The sequence below is a fragment of the Patiria miniata genome, unplaced genomic scaffold, assembly GCF_015706575.1.
Source record: "Patiria miniata isolate m_02_andy unplaced genomic scaffold, ASM1570657v1 HiC_scaffold_2, whole genome shotgun sequence".
Classification (NCBI taxonomy): Eukaryota; Metazoa; Echinodermata; class Asteroidea; order Valvatida; family Asterinidae; genus Patiria; species Patiria miniata.
In genome coordinates this window covers 4,706,266-4,732,794 of record NW_024037058.1, presented here as the reverse complement: position 1 = coordinate 4,732,794, position 26,529 = coordinate 4,706,266, and the positions used below count along the sequence as shown (strand labels likewise).

Genomic DNA, 26,529 nt, shown 5'->3' with positions numbered 1-26,529 from the left:
GGAAACTTCCATCAACCATGCTGTACAGTTTTGACAGGTGCGTTAGAATTTACGTCTTAATCTGATTTGTTAGCATTATCCTTGATATGATTTAAGGAAATACAGTGTACTAATCGCGAAAAATTCAATTCGAATTCGAGTCACTTTTAATGGAACAAAAATAAAGCACTCTTTGTGGAGACGATAACTCAAGAAAAACACATTGCACTGATTTCAAATTGCGTCCCATAAGTGACTGTGATATACGAAACATTATATTTGAAATTTGAAAGAAACCGTTGGAAAAAAAATTAATACAAAAAAATGACAGTGTGTAAGAGCACTCCCGTACATTTTACCAACATCATTTCTTCCAAAAGAGGGCGCGCTACACAAATACTGGTCACCACCGTAAAGACTTCTGTCAACGTGGATCACGATCTGCCTGAACGAAGTATTTGTGTTGACGATAACTCAAGAACAACATTGTGCACTGAATTGAAATTTCGTTCAATAATTGTTCGGGATATAGCACACAAATCGTTTGAAAATCAACGGGAACTATTAAAGAATCAATTTAATATGATTTAAGGAAATACAGTGTACTAAGCGCGAATAATTCAATTCGAATTCGAGTCACTTTTATAATGGACAAAAAATATAGCACTCCTTGTGGAGACGATAACTCAAGAACAACACAGTGCACTGAATTGAAATTTGCGTCCCATAAGTGACTGTGATATGCGAGACAATATATTTGAAATTCGACAGAAACCGTTGAAGAAAAAAATTAATACAACAAAAACAAAAACGACAGTGTGTAAGGGCACTTTCGTACATTTTACCAACATCAATTTCTTCCAAAAGAGGGCGCGCTACACAAATACTGGTCACCACCGTAAAGACTTCTGTCAACGTGGATCACGATCTGCCCGAACGAAGTATTTGTGTTGACGATAACTCAAGAACAACACAGTACTCTGAATTGAAATTTCATTCAATAATTGTTTGGGATATAGGACACAAATGGTTTGAAAATCGACGGGAATCATAAAAGAATAAATTTAATATGTTTAAATAAATACAGTGTACTAATCGCGAAACAATCAATTCGAATTCGAGTCACTTTTAATGGAACGAAAATAAAACACTCTTTGTGGAGACGATAACTCAAGAACAACACAGTGCACTGAATTGAAATTTTGTTCAATTATTGTTCGGGATATAGGACACAAATGGTTTGAAAATCGACGGGAACCATTAAAGAATAAATTTAATATGATTTAAGGAAATACAGTGTACTAAAAATAAGCGCGAATAATTCAATTCGAATTCGAGTCACTTTTATAATGGACCAAAAATAAAGCACTCTTTGTGGAGACGATAACTCAAGAACAACACAGTGTACTGAATTAAAATTTCGTTTAATAATTGTTTGGGATATAGCACACAAATCGTTTGAAAATCGACGGGAACTATTAAAGAATAAATTTAATATGATTTAAGGAAATACAATGCACATGTACTAAGCGCGAATAATTCAATTCGAATTCGAGTCACTTTTAATGGAACAAAAATAAAGCCCTCTTTGCGGAGACAATAACCCAAGAACAACACGTTGAAATTGCGTCCCATAAGTGACTGTGACTGTGATATACGAGACAATATATTTGAAATTCGACAGAAACCGTTGAAGAAAAAAAATTATACAACAAAAACAAAAACGACAGTGTGTAAGGGCACTTTCGTACATTTTACCAACAACAATTTCTTCCAAAAGAGGGCGCGCTACACAAATACTGGTCACCACCGTAAATACTTCTGTCAACGTGGATCACGATCTGCCCGAACGAAGTATTTGTGTTGACGATAACTCAAGAACAACACAGTGCACTGAATTGAAATTTCGTTCAATAATTGTTTGGGATATAGGACACAAATGGTTTGAAAATTGATTCCTTAGAAGGCTTCAGCGATTGAACGGATTAAGACTTCTTTCTCTAGGACTCCTGCAGCTGAAATTAGTTTCAAATTTCAATGTCTCTTAATAGAGAATTTTGAGACGCTGGTGGCACCAAACACATGGGTCCTTTTCAATTGTTTACGTGTAAACACGTTCAAGCTAAAGTGTGCATGTTCAATATGACGCAAACAATGGAAAAAGGACCGGTGTGTTTGCTGCCACCAACGTCTCAAAAGTTTCCCATTAGAAAGTTAATATGGCACATCTTGAAAGTTTCCAATTTGCAGTTATGACACTAAGCACAAAAAAAGTATTCCTTATTTATTTGGCCAAGATTTTTTTACAAAAAGTTTCCTTTCAGAGATATCAACATATTGAAATATAGATCGCATACTCACATCAGTCTTGGCTGTAAAAAAAACCCTTGATATCTGTGGGAGGAAAAGTCAAAATGACAATTCTCTTCAATAAAAGGGTCATGCATTGTAAATTGTTTTAATGCAATCCTCGAAATGCACTTTGTGTGTCTTATTAAACCTTATTTTCAATTTGCGTTTCCAAGGGTATTTTGGTGCCTTTTGGTTTTTATGCTAATGTGAATTTCCATATTCATGAGAAAAAGTTTGATGTCAAATCAGGCAGAAACGTCAACCTTATAGCTATTTCAGCACCGTAAACTTGCCAGAATTTTGGATATTTTGCTGGCATAAATGTTCTTTTCATTGGTAATACGTTGTCACATGACAGTAAGCAAGTGAGCAGACTTTTCTCATAAATGTTTTCAAAGAGTTTTCAAATTTTTGGATTTGCAATTTAAACAGAAAACCCCTTTACGGAACAGTGTCTTCCTGAAATGATATCACACTGCAGCGTCAACGCCCTCCTGTTGTCAGGATAATTGAAGCATGGTATTAAATCTTTTTTTTTTTTTTAAGAGGTGCACTTTTCAATAAAATTAATCAAAAAGGAATGACAAATAGTTTTCATACATTTAAGAGGAGTATAAAGTTGCACAAAATGTATTCCAAAGAAAATTTCATCCCTCACCGCCCTTTAACATTTTCATTCATCTCTACAAGGATTTTGGCAGTGTCACCGACCTCATCTCCCAGAAGGGTATCATCACCTTCTCTTGATTCGTCCACGAGTTCCTCATTAGACAAAGCAGAGGCCATCGCTGAGGATTCGGATCTAAAGATCTTCAGGTAGGTGGTGTTGTCTAATAAGCTTGCTCATTAGTGATGCGGGATAATGTTCTATGATTGGTTTAAAGTCTTTCTCATTTCTGTCAAATCTTCCCAATTCGAAACCTCTTTTATATATGATCTCTCAGAACATTGCTTAACAGAAGGAGACTGTTGGTGAGATCATGCAGAAAGTTGAAGCCATGATGGCACAAAATTACAGGTACAGTGGAAGCTCAAGACCTATATATCATGAACTATTATTATTAGTACATATGTTTAATAATAAGGTTTTGACAACCTGGTGTGGTTGAAATTTGCATGTCATAATGTTTCAGTGGAGAGAAAGGTTCTCAACCCCAGTTGACCTGGGGGAAACCCACTTGTCTTGGGAGGACACCATACTGACAGGTCCTACTTAGGAGGAAAACGGGAGGAGAGCTAATGGCCTTAAAGTGCCTCGTATAGATGTGCAGGATCACGCGCAAACCTACCAGGATATGATTGCGGAGTTGAGGGTATTGATGGCCATGCAACATCGCCGTGAATTCCCGAAAGTTGTCGGAATAGTAAACCAGACCACCTTTGCTGTCGAGTTTGTCAGTGATCCAGTGACCCTGAAATCCAGTCACCTTCGTTGTGTCGTGGACACCCCCCCCCCCCCCCCCCCCCCCCCGCTGCCAATATGACAACACCGGGATGGATCCAACTATGCCTTGATGTATCAAGATGACTCCACGTCCTGCACAAAGCAGGGTTGTCACACGGCGATCTCCACACTCGCAACATCATGGTGTCAGTGACAAGACACAAACATCAACTCCGAGGAAAACAGCGTGGTCTAAACCAAAGCTGAGAGGGATCGGGTCCATTTATCGTGATTAAGGGTGCCCAAGGATCGACCAATGATGAATCCCATTGTTCAAGATGTAGAAAATTACATCCTGATGTGTTAAAGCAGCTTCAGGATGTCTAGAAGATCAGGAGCAGATTAAACAAGTTATCAAAGATCACCCAATCCAAAAAAAAAACCGGTGCAATATTTGCCTGCCAGTGTTGGGTTGTAAAAAATAATAATAATAATCTTCTCAATTCATAACTTGGCTGAAAAATAAGCCCAAACAGTTCTGGCCGTCTTGCATGAAAGTCTTGCATGAAATCTATCAAAATGATCCCTGCCAGAGCTAAAAAAGGCCACGCCAAAAAGTGCGACGCCGATGGCACATATGGAACACCGTACTTTAGATGTATACCTAGATAATATAGCGATTTGTGATAAATACCACATGACTATAACATCACTGCACATGTTTTGCCTTCATTTACAAACTTTTCATAAACATGTTTCCGAATTGTTTCAAACAATTTTTGTTAAATATTTAAATTATTTTGTTTGCTTGTTTTAAAAAAATCTAAATTTGGTACATGTAGTTTTGTGGAAAACTTATGGGACTTGGTAAATTTTGGGGGACAGTACAGACAGACAGATCGACCGACCGACCACCAAGTGACATGTAGAATCTCCTGCCAGGGCTAAAAAACATTCTGGAAATCTTTTTATTTTGGAAAAGCTATTAAAATGATTTTAGAAAAGTTATAATTACTACACTAGAAAGATGTTGATGTTGTGATGTCATTTCAGGAGGACACTATTCCGTAAAGGGGTTTTCTGTTTAAATTGTGAACCCAAAAATTTGATCATTGAAAACACTTTTTGAGAAAATTCTGCTCACCACTGCTATGTAACAACGAATTCCAAAGCCGGCAAAGAAAGTTTACGACAGCAAAATATCCAAAATTCTGGCAATTGTTAGTGCTGAAATAGCTGTAACGTTAAGGTTTCTGCCTGATATTAATGACATCAAACTTTTGCTCATAAATATGGAAATTCGCATTAGCATCAAAACCAAAAGGCACCAAAATACCCTTGAAAACGAAAATTAAAAATAAGGTTTAATGGGACTCACAAAGTGTATTTAAGGATTGCATTAAAACAAGTTTACATTGCATTGACCCTTTTATTCGAGATAGTCATTTTGATTTTAGTGTTTTGGTTAGGAAGTTTCCCGCAGCGTTCGACTAATTACGTACCTTATTTATAGATAGGCCGACAACTACACAAGGATCAGACTAGAAAGAAGGCTGGAAGTTTATATTTTTGGGTATCTGTAGACTTTACGAACAGGTTTCTATTAAGAGATAACGATGTGATTAATTGGGACTTAAACATCCACTCTTCTGTTGAGTATTATGAGGTCTGTTGAAAATGAGAATTAACACTTAGAAAAATGCTTTTATATGCCTACCTGTATACAAGAGCATTCAAACTTGAAACACCTTAATACAACAGACATTCTCATTATCAAAACCCTCCCATTCATAAAAAAGTATAGGCCTATGTCAGCATATTTTGCAAATTACTCGGATATGGGCACAGATCAATATTCAGATTACGGGAACTGTAACAAACATCCGGTAATTTAGACCTTACCTTTCTCGGGCCTTTCGATTTTACCGTACGTTGTTGCCGACAAATGAGCGTGCAACCGTAGCCAATCCAAGATGGCCGCCTTGTTGTCGTTTTGTCTCAATTGTTCTGATTGGCTGAAATTTCTAAATTCGTAATATCTAAAATTCATGCCAGAGAAATCAAATTTTACAAAGTCTGTTGTATCTTATAATTTAGAACGTCATTTTAAATGATATAAATATCAGATTAATATCAACAATGTTGTGTGCATGCTAGGAGAAGTGAAATTAATAAATACAGTGGTACGGAATAATACACTGCGGACTCGGACTGTGTCGCATTGGAATTTGTTGAATGTAAAGGCTGATCTGGACGTAGTTACGTGCACTCACCAACGGTTGAACTTTGTCGGGAACTTTTTGTCGGTCATGAAGGGAATTAAAGAAATAAACCTTTTCATAATTTCAACTGCGCGTGCGCACAACAAATTTTACCGATTTTGTTTAATGAGAAACAAAGCACACGAGTCTATGGGGGATGTGGTAAACGAATTCGCATTCTGCAATATTTCATCCAAACAAAAAGAACAAATGGAAACCTTTGTTCGCACAAAAGTTGTAGCATATTAAACATCTTAAGCCATGGTTCCTTTAAAAAAGCACAAAAAAATTGGCATTTACTTCAAAGCAAGAACTTTTCTTTGATATCGTTGTTACCCCGGTTTGATTTCGCACGCGTTGCGAACTACTTCTCTCTCGAAACTAAATCGTGAAGCATGATGAGCGCACAGAAATTGCAAAAACGCTTAATCCCATGGTAGAATAAGCCTTATAAAGTGAAGTCCATTTTTACTTTTTCGGAGTTCTTGGAAAAACAAGGGTGTTTTTTTTTCAGTTTAAACGTAAAATCTTGTTCTGTTCAATTTCTTATCTCCGGTTTCAGTAGCATGAAAACGACTGAGAATATGTCCACTCCCCCTGGATGGGATGATAGCTAATGCCGGTACCCATTTATACTCCTGGGTAGAGAGAGGCAAGTGGGGGTGAAGTGGCTTGTCCAAGGACACAACATATGGCCAGAAACTGGATGACCCTCTGATCACGAGTCACGAACCCTAACCACTAGGCCACACTTCCCAAAATGCCACATTCTCTGATTTAATAGTAGCCTACACTTGGGGAAAATATTTTACAAGAGACGATTTTATTCAATAAAGTTTATTGCGTATTTATCTGGCATTACAATAGATATGCATGGGGGGAAACAATCTACATTCAGGCATAATTATTAGCATTCATAAAATGACAAAGGTGAAATTATCAACTTTGACTAAAAGCTTCCAAGGACTCCGAGAAAAAATGCTCCTCAGTAGCTAAAAAAAAATGTCAGACGGCAGTTCATGGATGCAATAATACTACAGATGTAGAGAGCAATGTTCGATCATCCTTTCGAAATCAAGCAGCTCGAACTGTACAGGGTTTGTATAGCAAACCATGGATTCATCTCCGAAATATACGTGGATATCCGGATGACGAGACTGTGCACGCAGGCCAGCCCGCAGTATAGTAGTCTAGAGGTGCATGAGGAGGCCTCGTAAAGTATAGAGCGCCCTCTTTAGTAAACATCTTGCTTGCTCCAAACAAATCATTACCAAAACACTGTTGATACGCATACAAAAACATAGATTACAATATTACAACTCTAATGATAATCTGGCCTCTACACATATTTTTTTCTCGGCAATACAATTGTGGAGTCTTTGATATGGTTAAGCAAGTAAACAACTTCTGTCTTAATTTTTTTTACAATAATTTACACATATTTGTTTCGCCAAAATAACACTGTGCTTCTAAATAAGGCTATTAAATTGCATATATTCCTTTTCCTTCTTTTTTTTTCATACAAAATTAATTCGCATTTGCATTATGAGCATTGTTACTATACATTGGTGCATCGTGAGCTTAATATAAAATGACTATGTTGTGACAAAAAATGTCTAAACAGTTTAATTCTTTGAATCTGAATTACTAGCGATTGCATTTGTCTACAATGGTCAATATAAAAAATGACAAAGATACAAATGAAGATAAATAATGAAATAAAAAACATGTTCCCTTTTATATTTGTACTTAATGTGGATTTCTAATTTACCTTAAAAATGTACTTTGTCATCAAAAACACATGTAATACCAAATAATATATACATGTATATCAAATATAATTGGGAAAAATCAATCGAGTTAATAATTTGGTCACTTTGAATATGTAAAAATCATTGTACACAATTATCTTATGAACAACGAGGGGAAATTGATTAAGTACAACTATCATCAGTATTATAAGGTTGAACAAAAGTATAAATCAAAATACAAAAGTTAATTTTAAAAATTCATTGTATGCTTCTGTTAAATAATGGTATAAGATAACAGGGGAGCATACTAAAATGTGGAAACATTGATATGAGGCATAGCATTCTCAGGGTGGCAAAATCTGTTTTAACATCAACTGCAGATCAGTGTCCAATTTTCTGACGCAGATACTTTGCTAAAGTCGGGAAAAAATATTTCATTGGCAAAAAAAGATCCCCAGTTTTGATTGCCCTGAGTTGCATAGGTTGTCTTCATTATGATAATTTTACTCAATTGATATGCACACAGCAAATCGTAATTTAACATTGCTGCCAACCTTATAGAATCGGAATGTTAACATAGACTTTTGGTCCTACTTAATAAGGCTGTTTTGGCAAAATTACAGATATTTAGAAATATACATAACAGAATTTCGGGTCTTTATCAATGGTACTCGTCAGAATGTTCATAAAAATTCGCTTGGTCATTTTTATGGTAAGAAATCTTCTTCTTTTTTCTCTGCCTGCAAAGTAGAGGAATGTGTCATTGTTGTAAAAAAATTAAACAACCAGAATAAATTAATATGATTTCAAGCAAATGTACAAACTGGTTTCTCTTACGCAAGATTTTTAGAAATAAAAAGTAAACTTGACTACGTTTGTCATTTGAAGCGAATATAGGACATTTGCTTTTGCTGTAATTTTCAGAAATGGATGGATTTTGGGGGTTGGTGTTTTATAGCAAGTATTGTTACACTGACTTGTTTGAAGTTTTGTGTTCGTGGATATGGGAAAAACCAAGAAAAACAATCAGGTTCTTGTAGTCTGGTTCCCTGACCCCACTTCAATTGAAATGGAGCAATTTATAGACCTCAGGCAGTTGTAAGGTCAGGGAACCAGTTTAGCTGGCTTGTACTCGTTCATAGGTGTGTAATCGATTACAAACAAAATTCAGACTAATTGGGGGCAGTATTTGAAAAAATCCAGTTGTTTTCCAATGCTGGTTGGCCGATCAGCATTGGAAATCGATACAAAATACCAAATTTCTTGAAAATGTCAGCACACCAGGTGCCATAATTTTAAAGAATGATTTAGACTGTCATTCAACAGTCCAGTAAGGTATTTCAAAATAATTTAGTAGTTTTTTTTTTTTGATGTTTGCAAGTGTTGTATATCCCTTTAATGTGGTGATGCATGTGGGCAGTCGCAATAAAAAAATTACAGGGGTATTCCCAGTTGTAATTTTGGTCATGTGATGTTGATACTGAAGTGGACTTTAGTCACTCCATGTTTGTGTGAAAAACTTGCAGTCAGTTAATTTGTGTGTTCAGTTGACAGTACCTTTCAAATTGGTGTCAAACCATTATGTGGTCTGCCTATTAAAGAGGTTGTGGAATGCTCGAAGACATTTCTGTCATTTTTGGGGGTTTTTGTAGCCTAAGGTGTGATGAAATAAAAACGACTATTGTGTCTGTCAAGAAATGAGTACAAAAGGTACTTTTGAGAGCTGTTTTTCAGGTCCTGTCTCGACCCGAACGTGCAATTTGTGTAAAAGTCCCCGTTGGGGGCAGCAAACAAAACATAGTAAATCGTGATGTAGTAAACAGGACTCGTTTATACTATGCTGCATAGGGAGTCCTGTTTATTACGTCACGATTTACTATGTTTTGTTTGCTGCCCCCACAAATTGCACGTTTGGGTTGAAACAGGACCTGAAAAACAGCTCTCACTGAAAAGTACCTTTTCTACTCATTTCATGACAGACACAATAGTTGTTTTTATTTCATCACACCTTAGGCTACATATACCCGAAAAATGACGGAAATGTCTTCGAGCATTCCACAACCTCTTTAACGTGAAAATAAACAGCAGTTTTTAAATTTGAAGCAGTTGATACTGATAACTACCTTTGGTATTTGTACAATTTACATGTACACAAACTAGAATCTGTCAACAAAATATAATAGTCAACAGAACCTTTTAGTTTAATATATATGTAACTACTGATTTGGTCAAAATTTGTTACGATTTCTACATAATGAGAGTTGATGCCCAAGGCATATTGATTTAATGTTAGGGGTGTCTTGCACTATATGTTTGTTGCTTTCTTTCCATAGAACTCGGTGGCATCTGTTGACTGATAGTTTGGCATGGCAACGATGGTCGAGAGGTCTGTATCGCTGGGTGACGTGTTGAACTCTTTAGTTGAGGGGCTGTTGTCGATGTAGGAAGGGATCTCAAAGAAATACAGGTTGCTCACAAAGTAGGCCTGTAGACAAAAAGTACGGAGTTGTTAACCCTCCTGCTGTTTGAACAGTCATAGACAGTCAAAAAATTCAATCCTCTTCCTCTGCCATGCCTTTTACACAGGCTAGTCACCAACAGTCAGATCACATTTCAAGCAAGCACTGTGACTAGTCAAATTCAGTCAACAGACAAAAGCAGGCAAGTGGTAGGCACAGCTTGCTTATCAATCTCCTACAGTCACAGCATAGCTGTATCAAGTTACATAACACTCACAGCCAGTCAATCCTGCTTTAATTTGTAGGTAGGGAGCACTCAACCGTTAAAAACAGTCACTTGACTGATTTTGACTGAAAGGGCAACTTTTGCACAGAATATATGTTTGGATCTAGGAGGGTTAGGGTAAAAGCAATGGTGCCTGTCGCAAATGTATGACATGGCTTATTACTGTAGCTAACGAGTTCAATCCCTTAACATTATTTCAGTAACAACAAAATGTAAGCTACATGTACACTTTACTGCAGTAAACTTTACTTGACAGTACAAAAGTCTATGTCTACACAACTGGTTTATATGTTTGTTTTAAGCCCCTCAGTACTTAAAGTTTGATGGTTTGGTCAGTTTCGAAAAGCAGAAATGAACCCTGTCCAGAAATTATTAATTGCTCATCCTTAACCCTAACCGAACTCAACCTATCAAAGCCCAACAGCAGCTTTTATTTAAATCTGTTGGGATAGGTACAAGTACCCCTATAAAACAGATGGTCTTTTACACTGGGTTTGGCATACCTCCAGAAACTAAGTCCAGCAGTGTGTGTGTACGATTTTTTTCCATATGGGTGTTGGAATTTGCCTGAATGGGTACGGTTCCTAGTAAATTAGGCTGGGGAGTTACATGTAGGGTTAAGGGGTAATCCCCTTAATGGGGCTTTGCATTACATCTTTTCTTCTTTTTTCAATCATTACTACTATGGTTTTCTGAAATACATACCGTATGTTACTAAATATGAGTTAAACAAAAAAAATCACAATACATTGTAGGAAATGAATCCTCATTTGGGTAATCTTTCATGCAGTGCATTTTAAAGAAAAAGTGATGGCATCCAACTCACCACCAAAACTCCAGTGATGGTTCCCAAGAAGAATCCAAAGAAGACGTCGCTCCAAAAGTGTTTGTAGTCAGAGACCCGGGATGCGGCGATCAAGACAGCACCAGTAATGCCCAAGACCTGTATAAAGGGCCTGAGGAGGTAGGGTCCCTTCCAAACCATGCGGAATTGCAAGTAGATCTGGAAAAATTTTCAAGAGAGATGAAGGATTGTATAAAGATGCATTCTCCATGATCTTTCTGAGTTTCACCATGTATTCATTTTCTAAATTGCTACTTTTCTAGCAATACAAAAATTATTCCCTTTTGAATGAGACACTGACCCCAAACATCCGCCCATTTTTAGTTATTGAATTGTTACTTTACAAATTTCAAATTACTTGCAACAATAATTCAATTCTCACAAAGTAGGCTGGTTGAACCAGCCTGGTTCCCCTGCCCACAATTAATACAAAAGTGTATGGCCTGGGAAAAAGTCTGCTTACAAGGCAACTCTTTTTGTGGCCAAAGTAAAAACCGTATTTTCAGAGGGATACAGACGCACAGAGAGCTATGGAAAGACAGGTGCTTCACTTATCCCTACGAGATAGAGTAAAACATGAAGTAATTCGGTAGAAAACTGGGGTGAAAGATGTCATAGAGAAAGTCAGCGAAGCAAAATGGAGATGGGCAGGGCATGTAGCAAGAATTCAGGATAATAGATGGACATGCAGATTAACAGATTGGCAACCACGAATGGGAAAGCGAAGGAGAGGAAGACCAAAGAAAAGATGGAGAGATGATATAACTACATAGGAGCTATGGGAACAGCGACTTGGACTAGGACAGCCAGAAACAGAAGTGATTGGAAACGTCATGAGGAGGGCTTCATTCGACAGTGGATGGACGTAGCCTGATAGATAGATAGATAGATAGATAGACAGACGCCACGTATATTTTAGGACAGTGTACATAACACCTGGTTTTCTTACATGTTGTCAACTAACATGACTAATAATGCTGCAAGAAAATGTGTACAGTGTGTAGAGATACATGTAATATTCACAAATCAGAATCAATTTTTTTTCACAGTGATTTCAAAGGTCATTTTCTAGAGATCTTTTTTGCAATATTCTCAATGGGAAATATGGCCAAAAAAACATACTGGTACACTTTACCATTGTATCTGAAAAAAAGTATTTCTATTCCAAACGAACAGAATATGACAGATTAAATGATTCAGAATTACACCACAGAAAAATGCAGTATTTTCAGTCATGCCTTATTTATGCCTACTGCATACAGATATCGTGTCAAATGCACAAAACTGTTTCACATCATGCATGAATGAATCTATTTGCCATTTTTTTGTGTCTGAGGATTGTATCCATTTTTCTGAGTAAAGTGCATTGTCACCTGTGTTCTATTGTTTGTTTGTCTTTCTCTACTGGTAGGTCAGCTCTCGCTTATAACGTACCTTCAAATTCAATGTGTTTGCCAGTTCCATTTCCTGGTTAGTGTTTACATATACATTTATATTAACCACTGTGCTAATTCATACCTTTTACAGAGCACGAATTTCAGCAGTATATTCACAGAAATTATACATACATACATACATGTACATGGGATTTTCAAGGTAAAATTACCAATTTCTACTTTTGTTTCCTGTTACTTACTGCAAAGTAGATAAAGGCACAAGCTGTGCCGGACGCATGACCAGAAGGGAAGGATAGCCTGGACAAACGAAACAATTACATGTGTGTCAAATTACAGGTCAAGCTTTGACACCAGAATTAACTCGGTGAACGTGCACGTTCATCTTTGAAGAGCCACTATTTATTGGTTTTTCAATCCACAGCACAATGAAACCTTATGTACATGTGGTGTTTCAAGGAAATAATTCCTTCATGTACATGTAGCTGTGCTCAAAATTGTGGCTGTAGTCGGTATTTAAAAACTTGGAGTCTAAATTGCATGAAATGAAAAAAAGTATCAAAGTTGCTTAAATTTCATACTTTTTACATGCAGGCATGCAACTGGGAATTTAGGGGAAAAAACGAGGAAACTCCAAACCAAACAAGACTTTGTACAGTATTTTTCAATTTGTAATGGCATTCATGAGAAGTAAAAAATGAGGAAATTGGCGGATCTAAGGAAAAGTTTCATGCCTGTACATGCATTGATTACATGAAAAATGGGGCATCTAAAGCATTCGTAGATACTCTATACTTTAACCCTAACTCCCTAGGCCTTTTTGCTAGGATGTAGCCTCAATCCTGCAAAATCCTCCAATTGGCCTCATGGAAAAATAGCATATAGCCTCAATCCTGCAAATTCCTCCGTTATTTCTTGAATATGGTCCATGGAGGGATGACCACTGCCTGAATCCTGCAAAATCCTTCGGCTATGTCTGTCAATAGGCTGAGGCAGAGGCAGTGACATCCTGGAGCAGTGCGGAGTATTTCAGGTATAATCAAGGACTAAATTTATGCAAGGCTGAGCATAAACAACACAGAGTCCGCCCAAGACCTTGACACAGTGTGTACTCCGAAATCAGCAACACACTTTTGCCATGTAACCTCAATCCTGCAAATTCCTCCAATTTGCAAAAAGGATTTTGGAGGATTCAGGGCGGTTAGGGTTAATACCTTGCTCAAATCTAGGCCAAATAAATTGACCCACAGAGCCCTGTAAACTGACGATGCAGAGGATATACACGTACAACACTTCACGGAAACACACCACAATTGAATGGATCAGTGGAGTCAAACACCTACCTGGCATCCAAAAGGGTGTCTACCTCTGCCTTGGGATCGCACGTGATGCCCTGTACGTAGGCCTGGTATCCGTACTCATCCGTACAATGCAGGGCCGTCAGATTGGGCTGGCAGATTGTCAGGAAATGTGGCCGCAACCTGCCCACCATGAACTTGAGGGCATTGGTCACTGACAGATTGATCCCGCATGCAAAGAGGAAGGGGACGTAAGCCGAGGCGAATGCAACGATGAAGCTGTGGACCTTCAGGCAGAGAACCTTGGTGCCGCGGTACATGGGCACGTCGCGGGCGAGCTCCCCGAGGGCTTTGTAGCGTCGAAAGAGAAGCCACTCTACAATCACCATCTAAATGCAAACAAAATACGGGCAAATTATTGCAGCTTCACCTTAAATCTTGATCCAAGAACTGGACTTGGATTTTGTTCCCTATAAGATGCGGTTGTTCCTGATCCTGGCAGGTGCAATCAAGTGGCAAGAGAATCAAATCCAGTCTTGGAATTTTGGCATTCGGACCAAAGAAATTCTGAACATGCACGTCATCAAGCATGCAACATGTAACAAAACAAGATGAAACTCCAATCCTCACAAGACTTTGTACAGTGTTTTTCAATTTTCAGTTTGAAGTGAAGAACAAGGAAATGAGACGATCCGGGAAAAATTGCATGCCTGGTACCTAACACATACTATTCAAGCTTACATGTATACTTTTTATCTGTGTGTGTAAGGCACAAGCAAAAAACAATTGGGGAGTCATTTTTGGAACAAATTGAAGTTCTTGGTTTTTGGTTGAGTCTTCCATCCAAAGGACAAAGCAATAATGGTTAGGTGCCTTGCTTAAGGGCACAAGTATCCAGACCTGGGCTCGAACCCATGCCACTGTTACCCGCTGAAACACCAGAGCATGAGTCCGGTGCTCTTGGCCACTAGGCCATGACCCTTCACAATGGGCTGGAGTGCATGGGTAAGCGTTTTATGGAAAGTAGTCAGGGACACATCTTATGATATCACAAGAACACCTACATGTAGCTTCCTCACTGAAACCACATCTAGTACCAGAGGTCACAGTTTGTGGTTCTTCGTGCCCCATTGCAGAACACTGGTCTATTCCTCATCATTCTTCCCACGAACTTATTTTTTATTATTATTATTATTATTATTAATCATTTCTGGTAATGAAACCAAGGATTCCTCAAAAGCGCCATAGGCACTGTAGCTCGCAAGCCTGAAGAAACCTGTGCAGAGAAGACAACCAGAAGAAGTAACAGTTTTAGAGGTGGGAGGAAAACCCCAGAAGAATGTTCGGGGAAAAACCCACGGAATCAGGCAGGGACTGAAAACCCAATCCACGGAAAGTACCGCTACACTTGCAGAGACTGGAACTCCCTGACGTTGGACCTAGCCAGTCAACCCTCCCTTCAATGCATTCAAATCAGTATTGAGGGATGGTACTCACTAGCTTCAAGTTGTCCTGTTTTTAACCTGCACCTCAGCACTATGCATGTACATATAGCTTTTACAGTGAGTCAAGCACATTCATTGTTCTTGGAGCACGCCCCCCACCTGCAGTGTGTTATTCTTCTAATCGTAGAAGTCTGCACTTTATGGTTCTTGGTTCTTCTCCTAAATACTCCACGTGGGAGTTTATACAGGAGGCCAGAAACACCGGGGCAAACCCCTTCTCTTAGCGATAAGGGTTTACTGGGTTCTTTTACGTGCATTTATACAACACACGGGACCTACGGCTTAACGTCCCATCCGAAGGACGAAGCAATAATGGTTAAGTGCCTTGCTTAAGAGCACAAGTGTCCGCCGGCGGGCTCGAACCCACGTCACTGTTGCCTCTGAAAAACCAGAACGTGAGTCCGGTGTTCTTAACCGCTAGGCCATCACACTCCATATGGAAGGAAGGAAGGAAGAAATATATAAACTTTCAATACTTACACCAATAAATGGAATTCCCAGAGACAAAACCACGGCCAGTGAGGTACTGATGGTGTTCTTGCTGAAGGGATAGCGAAGGTTTTCATCGTTGCAATAAATACCTCGTTGAAAAGGAACTGAAGGAGACGTGACAGCAAACTCTAGAATAAGTCCCGGCAATGAACCTGACAAGAAAGTCAAAAGAAGCAAATTACAACATTAAATAGAAATTATTTAAAGTTAAACAAAGAAATTGACTGGAGCAAGGTTTGAACCTGCGCCCTCCGGATTACCATTCTGGTGCTCTATCCAGCCCCATTTAGTCAATGTCTTTGTTCAAGGGGCACTATACAGTCAGAAGCCATAAACTCATATCCAAGTAGCCAGGGACCAAGCCCAAAGTCACGATTTCAAGTCAGGAAATTGCAAACGGGGATCACTCAGAGAGGATACAGCTCTTAATTACAAATTTATTACAAATTACAAATTTTCTGAGATTGAATAGAAATGTGTGGTAACATTCTTACACTCACACAGTTGAAGGCCAGTTTGTGATACATACATGCCTAATAATACCAGTGTTGTAGTACTCTTACTCGGTACTCGTACTCAAGTACTACTCGAGTACTTTTTTTTTTTTTAGAGTACTCGTACTCATACTGAAATGTCAAAGTACTCATACGCAGGCAGCAAAGTACTCGTACTCGGCATGTCGAAATTGTACTTGATCATCAAAGTACTCATACTGAATAGCAGGACTCGAACAAAAAAAATGGTTAGATTGGCTTGTGGAGAAATTGAAGGTTCCTGATTTTCCTCTGTGCACGTTTCAAATGTTTAACAGATAGCCGCGATTGGGTCTGTATATCGGTCTGATTGGGCCTAGGCCAATTACGCACAATGAACTATTTGCCGTATGGCCATATTCACAAATAGAAATACTCATACTCGTACTCGGAAGTACTCGTTTTTGGAAGTTCAAGTCCTCGTACTCAAACTCGGAAGTACAAAAACTCGTACTCAGAGACTTGAACTTGTACTCCAGAACCTAAGTACTTGGCAGTACTCGGTACTTGGAAAAAAAGTACTCGACAACAACAATAAATAATGCAGTGAAAGAAAAGAGAATTTTTTTTTATGAGTTTTAGTTTTCCTTTTTTAATTCGCTGAAATCTCTGTTTAAATCAATGCTTCATCAGGGAAGCACCTTTTGTTACTTCAAACGACACAAATAACAAATGGTCCATTCCATTTTATGTAACTGATGGCATTATCATGTGATTTTTTTGTTATAGAAATCAAGACTTTAAATGCATCTTGGGCTAAATTGGTTGTCATTTTGATTACAGTTTCACATTGTACTGTAAATGCACATGACCATTTTCCCAATGATGGCCACTTTGACTAGATACAAGGAGGCAGTGTAAACTCAATTTCTTGTATTTTGATATTAAGGAGGTTGTCACACACTACACAAACACCCATACTGGAATTTGTACCCTTGTGGAGACATTCCTTTCTTCTCTTGTTCTAAAGTTTTCGAGTTTGACAGTGCAGTTTCAAAATTATTATTTTAACCAGAACTAATTTCCCTGGCTGAAATTCGGGCTTAATATCCCTTTTCTAAAACTCTTCCATTTGCGACAGATCAACACACCTTGGAAATTCCTAGTTTTTGAGTAAAATCCATATATCTATTTTGTGATAACCTTGTGGAGACGTACATGTATTCATCTATAGAAATTGCCCTGTGGAGACGTATACAATCTTTTGTTCCCTATTGTACACACGTCTCCAGAGGGCACGGTGTATCAGATCATCACATCAAGTGCATACATGTCTACAATGTACTACATGTACAATTTTATTTGGTTACAAACAAGTCAAAGAAATCCAATACAGTTTGAACTCCAATGTGCGTATTTTTAGGCTTTCTTGATGGTTACATGGAAATGAATTACATGTACCGGTATGACACGATTCAACACTTTTTCTGACAGCAGTGTGTGGATAATAAATGCACTATTTTCTCCCTATAAAGACTTGGTTGCCATAAATTTTGAATGTTACAGGTAGTATAAAGTGAGTGAAGTGGTTGTCACAACCCTGTAGACACCTGCTGATATGGTGAAGGACAAATTTAGCTTTCCTAATGTCATATCTTATCTCAACACACTGTACATGTACATGTACATGTACATGTACATGTACATGTACATGTACATGTACATGTACATGTACATGTACATGTACGTATAAACATTGAACAACAGGCTTTAAAGGTCATTATATACATAAATTTGCTTAAATTGCTATAATTTTCAGAAATGGATGGATTTTTAAAATATTTTTTTTTACAGTATTTTATTGAAAATACTGGCCTGTTTTAAGTTTTGTGTTCATAGATGCTGGAAAAACCAAGAAAAAGATGCTGTTCTTGTAGCCTGGTTCTCTGATCCTACTTCAGATGAAACAGAGCAATTTACGTCGGGGAATTGTCAGGCAAGCAACCAGACTAGCTGGCTTGCACCCGTTTGAGAATGTCTGTCGATTGCAAACGAAATGTGGACTAACTAAATTTGGTAAATTGGGGGCAGTATTTGAAAAAAAGCAATTTTTAAAATGTTGGTCGGCTGACCGTCATTGGAAAGTGATACAAAAATTTCACTTTTCTTGCAAATGACAGCACACCAGGTGCCATGAATTCACAGGATGCTTGGAATTGTTTTGGAACTATTATTTACTTACAATGTATAGTCAAGTAAGGTATTTCATAATAATTTGTGTTTTGTTTAATGTTTGCAAATGCTGTATAACCTTTAACCAGGATATGTTAAACCAATGTTGGTTTTTAAAATAAATTTGTATGTAAACAAAAATGGTACATGTAGATTAGGTTGACATTATGACTGAGTAATTGAATATATCCTGAACTCGATTTGGAAATCATCAATAAGACCCTACTTCCCCTGCCTCTGCACTATTGCTGAAGGACAGATCCTGTTACTACATGTACAATAAGAGGGCATTGATAAGCCCCATGACTTGCAGAGTTGTGGAGTTATTGCTTTTAAAACCTTCCTGCTATTCAAACAGTCACAGACAGTCAGCATGTCCATCCACTTCCCCTGCTATACTTTTACATAGGCTACCCCAGCATTCAGATCATATGTCAAGCAGGCACTGTGACTAGTCAAACTCCGACGGTCAACAGACCAAGAACAGACAAAGCAGGCAAGTTGTGGTCACAGCTGGCTTATCAATCACCTACAGTCAAAGCATAGCTGTATCAAGTCACATAAACAGTCACAGACAATCAATCCTGCTTTATGAAGGCTGAGAGCTCTTCATTGATTTTTAACTGAAAGGACAACTTGGCACATAATGTGTGTTTGTATAGGAGGGTTTATACATATGTATAGCATAATTTTCAAAAAACAAACAAAACACAATTAAAAAACCAGAGCTAGCTTGTTTGTTGAGTTACAAACATGAGGTGATTGAGCAGACAACAATTTCATTGGACATTGCCTGATTCAGTTGTGAATATTAAGGTCGAAAGAAAAATAGTAAAATTCAGCCTTTTCCTGTGTAGCAATTTGATTTAAATTAGGTTCATTGCTTCGTGTTCGTATCAGGTTTCACTCTCTTCCCTAGACACGTTTTGAAGTAATTGGTTTTCTTTGATTATAAGGCTTCAGTTTCCATTTGAATTCACCTAACTTTGACCTTCCGGTAACCCCGGAAGGAAAAGTCAGGTGAGTTGGCCTTCGAAAATAAAAAAATGTTTTATTAATAGTTATAAAATATAATTATAATTATAGTCTTACAAATTATGAACATGATTGTTCATTTAGTTCAGGAATTATAAATGAACAAAGATGGTCCTGTTTTGAACTAAAATCACCTGTAATTTGAAACCAGATGACATCATCATGATGTCAGAGTAATATGCACACACTGGAATCAGGGTTGATGTTTATTCCAAGTTCCAAATTTATACCGAAGAAAAGATGTGGGGAATTATTGTATGGGAAAAACAGAAAGAAACCCACCGAGTCCCACTCATCCATTAAACAAAACAAAATTGTGCATTTCAGTTGGCTTGTAAGCTGTTTTTGTCTCACAAACAATTTCTGCACTAAGCATATATTTATGTGCTAAGCAAGTCTGCAGGACCATAAAATTGGATCCAGATGTGGGCCCCAAATGGCAGATCACAGACAAGGGAAGCAAGCCAGGCACACCGCCCCGCAGCAAGATTTCCCCCTGTTAAGAAGTTGGGGACATGAGGATTAGTCACCCTAATTCAGTTTCACTCTCTCAGTGGAATTGAAAGAAGCAGAGGAAGTCTGGGGGAAATGTTGCGACTGTTAACATTTTGGTTGCATATTTTAAGAACTGAATGCTGTATAAAACATCCATGTGTGAATCTATTTGGTGACATTTTGATTGAACTATTCCTACATTCTGTACTCCAGTCAAGACACAGGAAACAAGTAATTAACTTCATTTTTTGACTCATGGACAGAGAGGTGCACATTACCAAGTTTTTTTCAAATTCAGAAGGGGAGTTTCTTAAACCGTTCTCTGTCCAACATGCCAAGCAAAAATACTCAGATGAAGTCTGCTTTGACAGTGTAGGGCTGTCCATTTTCGAATAATTTAGAATTCGATTACTCAAAAAGTTCTGCATTTGACCAAATATTTGGATATTCGGAACTGCCAGCTGCAACTGCACCAGTATAAATTTGCACCAAAAGTGTGTCAGTTAAAATTTGCGTGCGCCAAATGAGCGCTGGAGTGTTTTGTAGTAAGTATTTTATCTGTAACAGGGTTTTAATCTGTAAGGATGTGATTAATGAACCGCCGTCTACAAAAACATTACCGAAGACAAAACTAGAACGGCGAAGCCGCCATGGCTCGCTGTCCAAGGCAGGAAGGGAGGCTGAAGGTAGGGTTGAGGATGGGCATGATGGAAGGGGATCAGGATTCTTGTTGATGTGCCTAGGTGTAGGGGTCAGTTTTTAAATGTCAACATAAAAAGTCAACAGATTACATAATAAATACATGTGTATATAGGTTAGCCGTCACTGTATTATGGGGGAGTTTTCCATTGTTAGAGTAATTAGGACCCAGTTGTGGATTTTTGCAGCGCCAACAGTGTCTTCTGCTCCCCATACTTGTATTACCATGGGAAAACTCTTGTGTAGTCGCCACAAATGCAGAACAAGAATGGGTATACATGTACATGAAGACACAGCACCATCACCACCTCCCCAAAACCTTAATTACTCCATCCCAAAACCTTACCCCATCCCCAACCCGCCCCCTCCCCCCCCACCCAACCCCCTACCCACACCCATCCCATCCTCCCCTAACCATCCCCACCCTATCACCTACACATCCCAACCCCACCCAAACTCCAATCCCTATCTCCTTCCCCCTCCCCTGACCCGTACCCTCCCCTACCCCAACACCTACCTACCCTATCTTCCACTATCTGTCCTTACCCACCCTACACATCCACACCCTAACCCTTACTTGAATTCCAATATCCCGCCCACCCCATTCCCCCACCCATACATCCCCACCTGACCCCATGCAACCTCTACTCTGATCCCTATATACTGCCCCCTCCCCTTATCCAACCCCTACAACAACCCATACCTACACATCCCCAACCCAACCCCTACTCCGATCCTACATGTATATCCCGCCCCCTGCCCAACCCCCTCCTAACCCAACCCCTACATCCATGCCCATCCTCTCCCTACCTGTCTCTCCCTACCTGTTCCCACCCCACCCCTACAAATCCCCACCCCACCCAAACCCAGTATTCCAACCCCTCTCCCCACCCCACCCCACCCCGCCCCACCCATCCTAGCTCCCCTACTCATCCTACTCACACAAACCCTATCCCCCAACCCACCCTCCCCTACCCCATCCTTACTCCAACCCCATAAACTAAAAGATCAAACCAGAAGCTCATGCACATTCCCAAAATGCATAGTATACATGTACATGTTATATTATGTACAAGTAACAATTAAAAACTTTAACATTTCCTTGAATTAAATTAATAAAATTTACTGCAATGATATGAACCTAACTGAAGTTATAGAGATGATACATGACAACTGCATTTAATTTTTTTCCTCAAATTAACTAGAACTAAAAACTTCAACATTTTTATCTGAACGCGGACGGCCGGACGGCCGGACGGACGGACGGACGGACGGGCGCCCGGACAGACGGACGGAAATTGGTATTACATAGGCTCGCATCTGCTTCGCAGCTCGCCAAAAAGTGGCACCTGACAATAAATGCTGCATCTTAAGAATAAAATAACATCACAGTCGCGTGTGTACCTGCGTAATTTTTTTGTTTTCGAATATTCAAACCGGCAAAAAGCCTAATTTGACTCGGTTATTGATTCATGTATTCGGTATATTCAGGACAGCCCTAGCAGTTTCTGGGTCACATGTCAGGTATCTGTAGTGTGTTGTTGACAAGTGTATACATATGTACACACGATTTAGTACAATCTTAAATATCATTAACAATGAACAGAGCAAACAATCACACCAGAGTTGTAATGATTCAAGTCAATGACTCGACTCGAGTCCGACTCGAGTCAAAATTTTTGGTGACTTGACTCGACTCGAGTCCCTATGGGTAAATGACTCGACTCGACTCGAGTCACTGCAAGCAAATTTGACTCGACTCAACTCGAGTCCCTCATCAAAAGGCTCGACTCGACTCGAGCGAAGGCTAATAAGACTCGAGTCCCAAAAATAAAAGCAAAATTTTGCGAAAAGTATTTGCAATGACTTACGGTGCGAATTTTATGTTAATTTACGTACAAACATACAACGTGTCACAGACTCCCACCTTATGGTTCTGGAACGCACAAAATACTATTCAGGAACCGGATTTATTTTCCAATTCGTTGTTTCATCATTGGCTTTGGGCGATTTCTTATAAAGCCTCTTGGATTCGAACGCTGGCTAAATTTATGCCCTCCTTTTATACATTTTGGTAAATAGTGTTAAAATATACGTGACTCGAATTGACTCGCTAAATATTGACCTAATATCGACCTTCTTGACCTAATGACTCGACTCGACTCGAGTCACTTCTTTCAAATGACTCGACTTGACTCGAGTCACTTCTTTAAAATGACTCGACTCGACTCGAGTCACAAAAATCAGTGACTCGTTACAACTCTGAATCACACTTTTGCATTGGTGAATACACAGGTTCTTCTCAGAGCTACATGTTGTCAGAAAGTTCTACAAAAGAGATTTACAGTCACATGGTGTCACATGGTGTCACTGGTACCTATCTTCCTATCTACAAAAGAGATTTACAGTCACATGGTGTCACATGGTGTCACTGGTACCTATCTTCCTGGTAAAATGACCTCGCCATGTAAACCTTCAAATCTCGTCATAAAGTCATGGTCATAATACCAACAACACTCACAATGGTAAAGGGTTTTGAACGGGAAAAAAAACTTCATAGTGGACGTATACCAGTGTCAACTGAATAAATATAACGGTCTTTTCAATGTCTTAGCATGAAAACAGTATCTGCCACAGTTAATGCAAATTTGATAAAATGGGAAATGCACAATCAAATGTCTCCTTTTCTACTAGCTACTGCTACTAGGCTTCCTTGACTACAATGCACAGTCTGTTGACAAATAATTAACAAGGCATCCTGGTGAACGCAACTAGGAAGTTGTAGGCATAGGCCTACTTCCTGAACAAAGTGCCAGGAATTCCGTAACTTGGATGTCAACATTTTCATTTCACAAGGACACTGCTGTTTGCAGCAATGACAATTTGTAGAATTATATCTACCATGTCTACTGTCTCTTCAAAAGTTTTCCAATGTTTTTAAAATGTTAAATTTAGTATTCTATATGAGTATATTAAAGGGAATGTACATCATTGGCTTTTGCTGTAATTTTCAGAAATGAACTATTTGAGGGGTTAGTATAATAGATCAAATATTGTTACACTGACATGTTTGAAGTTTTGTGTTCGAAAATGCTGGAAAAACCGAAAAAAAAACCAAAAATAGTCTGGTTCCCTGACTCCACTAAAGATAAAATGGATCAATTTATAGAAGCCGGAACATTGTAAGGTAAGGGAACAAGTCTAGCTAGCCTGCACCCGTTCATGAACATGTAACCAATAGCAAACAAAATTTGGACTGAAAAAAAAATTGTAAATTTGGAGCAGTAGTTGAAAAATAGTTAGGTTTTTCCAACGGTGTTCGACCGACCACTGTTGGAAATGTATACAAAAATACCATTTTCTTGAAAATGACTTCACACCAGGTGCCATAATTTTACAGGATGCTTTAGACTGTCATTTACCAACATCCTAGTAAGGTATTTCGTAAAAACTTGGTAGTTTTATTTTTTGATGTTTGCAAATGTTGTATATTCCCTTTAATAAGGCCGTTATTAATTTGACTGTTAACCCATCCCTGATTTTGTCTTTGCTTTTTGTACTCTCCCACTGAACATGCGCAGTGAATGTTTTTCGGAACCTAATTTGTTTTACCATGAGAAATAAAATTATAATACTGTCATCTGGTTCTGTGCTGAGGGCTAAAGCCTGGTTTCCATATCAGCGTTAAGCAGACAGTACGCGGAACCGTCTGCAAAGTTGAACCGTGTTCAACTTTGCCGATCGTCTGCCAGGTAGTTTGCATCTGTTTGACTTGTCAGCGACACTTCCGGATGAAATGTTTCCATATGTCTGCATTGTAGTTTCGGTCCTGTTTGCGTTTCTCTATATGTCGATATAGAAACTAGGCTTTAGTTGTGACTCTGTATTGAGGAGACGAGAATCTGATCTAATGCAATTTGGGACTTTATTTCCCTAAAACAAAAATCCTCCAGAGCCAGGAATGTTAGATTTGATTTTAAATAATAAAGGAAGAAAAGTTGGGGGGGGGGGAGGGACATGGTGTACAATTTAAAAGTTTAAGTGCACTTCTTCTGAAACTGTTGTGTACTTTAAGAAATTAGTTTTTCCTAGCCGAGAGTGTGTTTTTAACACATAACACGATCTCATGTGTTACTTATGTTCGATAATTGACTGACAGGACTCCAGGACTCGATTTTAGATGGAAACATTAATTGGTTTATTGACGATTAAACATGATACGAATGATTGGTAGCCATCTTAATCAGTATCCCATAATACTAAAACTATTCCACAATGAACCACATCTACGGAGGCTATGAATGGTCAGGATAAATACAGGAAAATCCCGTTACAACATCTATGATACCTGATAGTCCCCTATGGATTTAATCCTTCTCGGCAAGATTACCATATGCGAAGTTCACTAATTTTCCTCTGTATTGACTAACAAGCCCCCAGATAGCAATTTCATGTCATCAAAGTCAATTTGAGCAGTGAGAAAATACAAGCATTTTCTTAGAAAACACTTAGAATTTTTCAGTCCACTCTCATAGCGTTTGTACACAGGGTGTTGAGTGAACTTCGTATATGGAAATCTTTCCTGATTCTCTCCTTCTGAGAGGGGAAAAAAAGAGAAAGTAGTAAAAAAAAATAAACATCATACCAATTACCAGCCAACTGGTCGAGTACAATATATTAATACAACAATGCGGACAATAAAATTTCTAATCTAGTCTAATCTAGAAAGCAGCAGGTCGTGGGTTCGAGTGATTTTTCCAACTGTCACTCGGGGGTGGGGGGAAGGACTCAAGGAGGGGTATTAAGTTTAATTACACACTACAGTCATGACAGTGAGTGTTTATACTCAATTATAGAAATTTTACGTCCGTGAAGGGCAAAACCTAATTTTTATATTGATAAACAAGACGAAATTACATGTACGTGTATGAGAAAACAGGGCCCCAGGCATACTCACAAAGTATGATGATGAGAAAATTGCTCAAAATGTTCCAAGCACCGGCGTTCCCCGCTCTCGCCATTGTCCACAGGTTGTGGCTTGCCTTGGGCCTACCCGGTGTTCTGAATAGGAATTGCAGGCCAAACGTCACGGCGTAGCGACTGCCTGTTGAGTGTTGTGTTCAAACAGCACTACTACCGCCGTACCGGGATATGGGGATCAAGGTCCAACAACCGCAGAGATAAGAAGAATGAGTAATTCACAATTTCAATTCATCACATTCACTGAGACTGACACAATAGGAGGTGCGAATGTGAACTAATGTCGTCGGCCTTAGCTAGTTTCACGGAAACAATTCCAAGGCAATGCATCATCATGTAGCACAGCAGTGGCAACCTGTTAGTGTTATGACGTGGGCAGAAGTACCAGGAATATATACTGAATAAACCACCATGAGAGAGCTAGCCGGCCGAGTTGCGGATAATTTATTTAACTTCCATTAGACTTGTCTAGTGCACTCTTTAATACTACATGTATTACTGAGTAGTACTGTCAACTTACAATCCAACTTAATTTTCAAGGAAGTGATTTTTGTTATGTTTACTTAATGCAGTGTAGCCAAGCTCTTACTATTGATTGCTAAGGTACTAA

At 38.7% G+C, this 26,529-nt stretch overlaps 1 protein-coding gene across 1 annotated transcript; it reads right to left on the bottom strand.

Annotated features, from left to right (window-relative positions):
• Positions 1-9,739: 9,739 nt before the first annotated feature.
• Positions 9,740-26,352, bottom strand: LOC119726120 (phospholipid phosphatase 1-like). The gene is made up of 6 exons (XM_038197728.1): positions 25,897-26,352; positions 15,994-16,157; positions 14,054-14,397; positions 12,953-13,010; positions 11,299-11,475; positions 9,740-10,212 (listed from the first exon to the last, which is right to left on the bottom strand). Exons 1-6 carry the CDS (start codon positions 25,958-25,960, stop codon positions 10,033-10,035), a joined length of 987 nt encoding a protein of 328 aa, XP_038053656.1. The 5' UTR covers positions 25,961-26,352; the 3' UTR covers positions 9,740-10,032.
• Positions 26,353-26,529: the final 177 nt, after the last annotated feature.

Bases quoted from the DNA above. Each gene is read 5' to 3' on its own strand.
- LOC119726120 (XM_038197728.1), bottom strand. From the start codon at position 25,960: ATGGCGAGAGCGGGGAACGCCGGTGCTTGGAACATTTTGAGCAATTTT. The intron at 16,158-25,896 runs GTGAGTATGCCT...CTTTCTTGTCAG, and splicing joins TTTTCTCATCATCATACTTT to GTTCATTGCCGGGACTTATT. The intron at 10,213-11,298 runs GTGAGTTGGATG...TTTTGTCTACAG, and splicing joins CCATCACTGGAGTTTTGGTG to GCCTACTTTGTGAGCAACCT.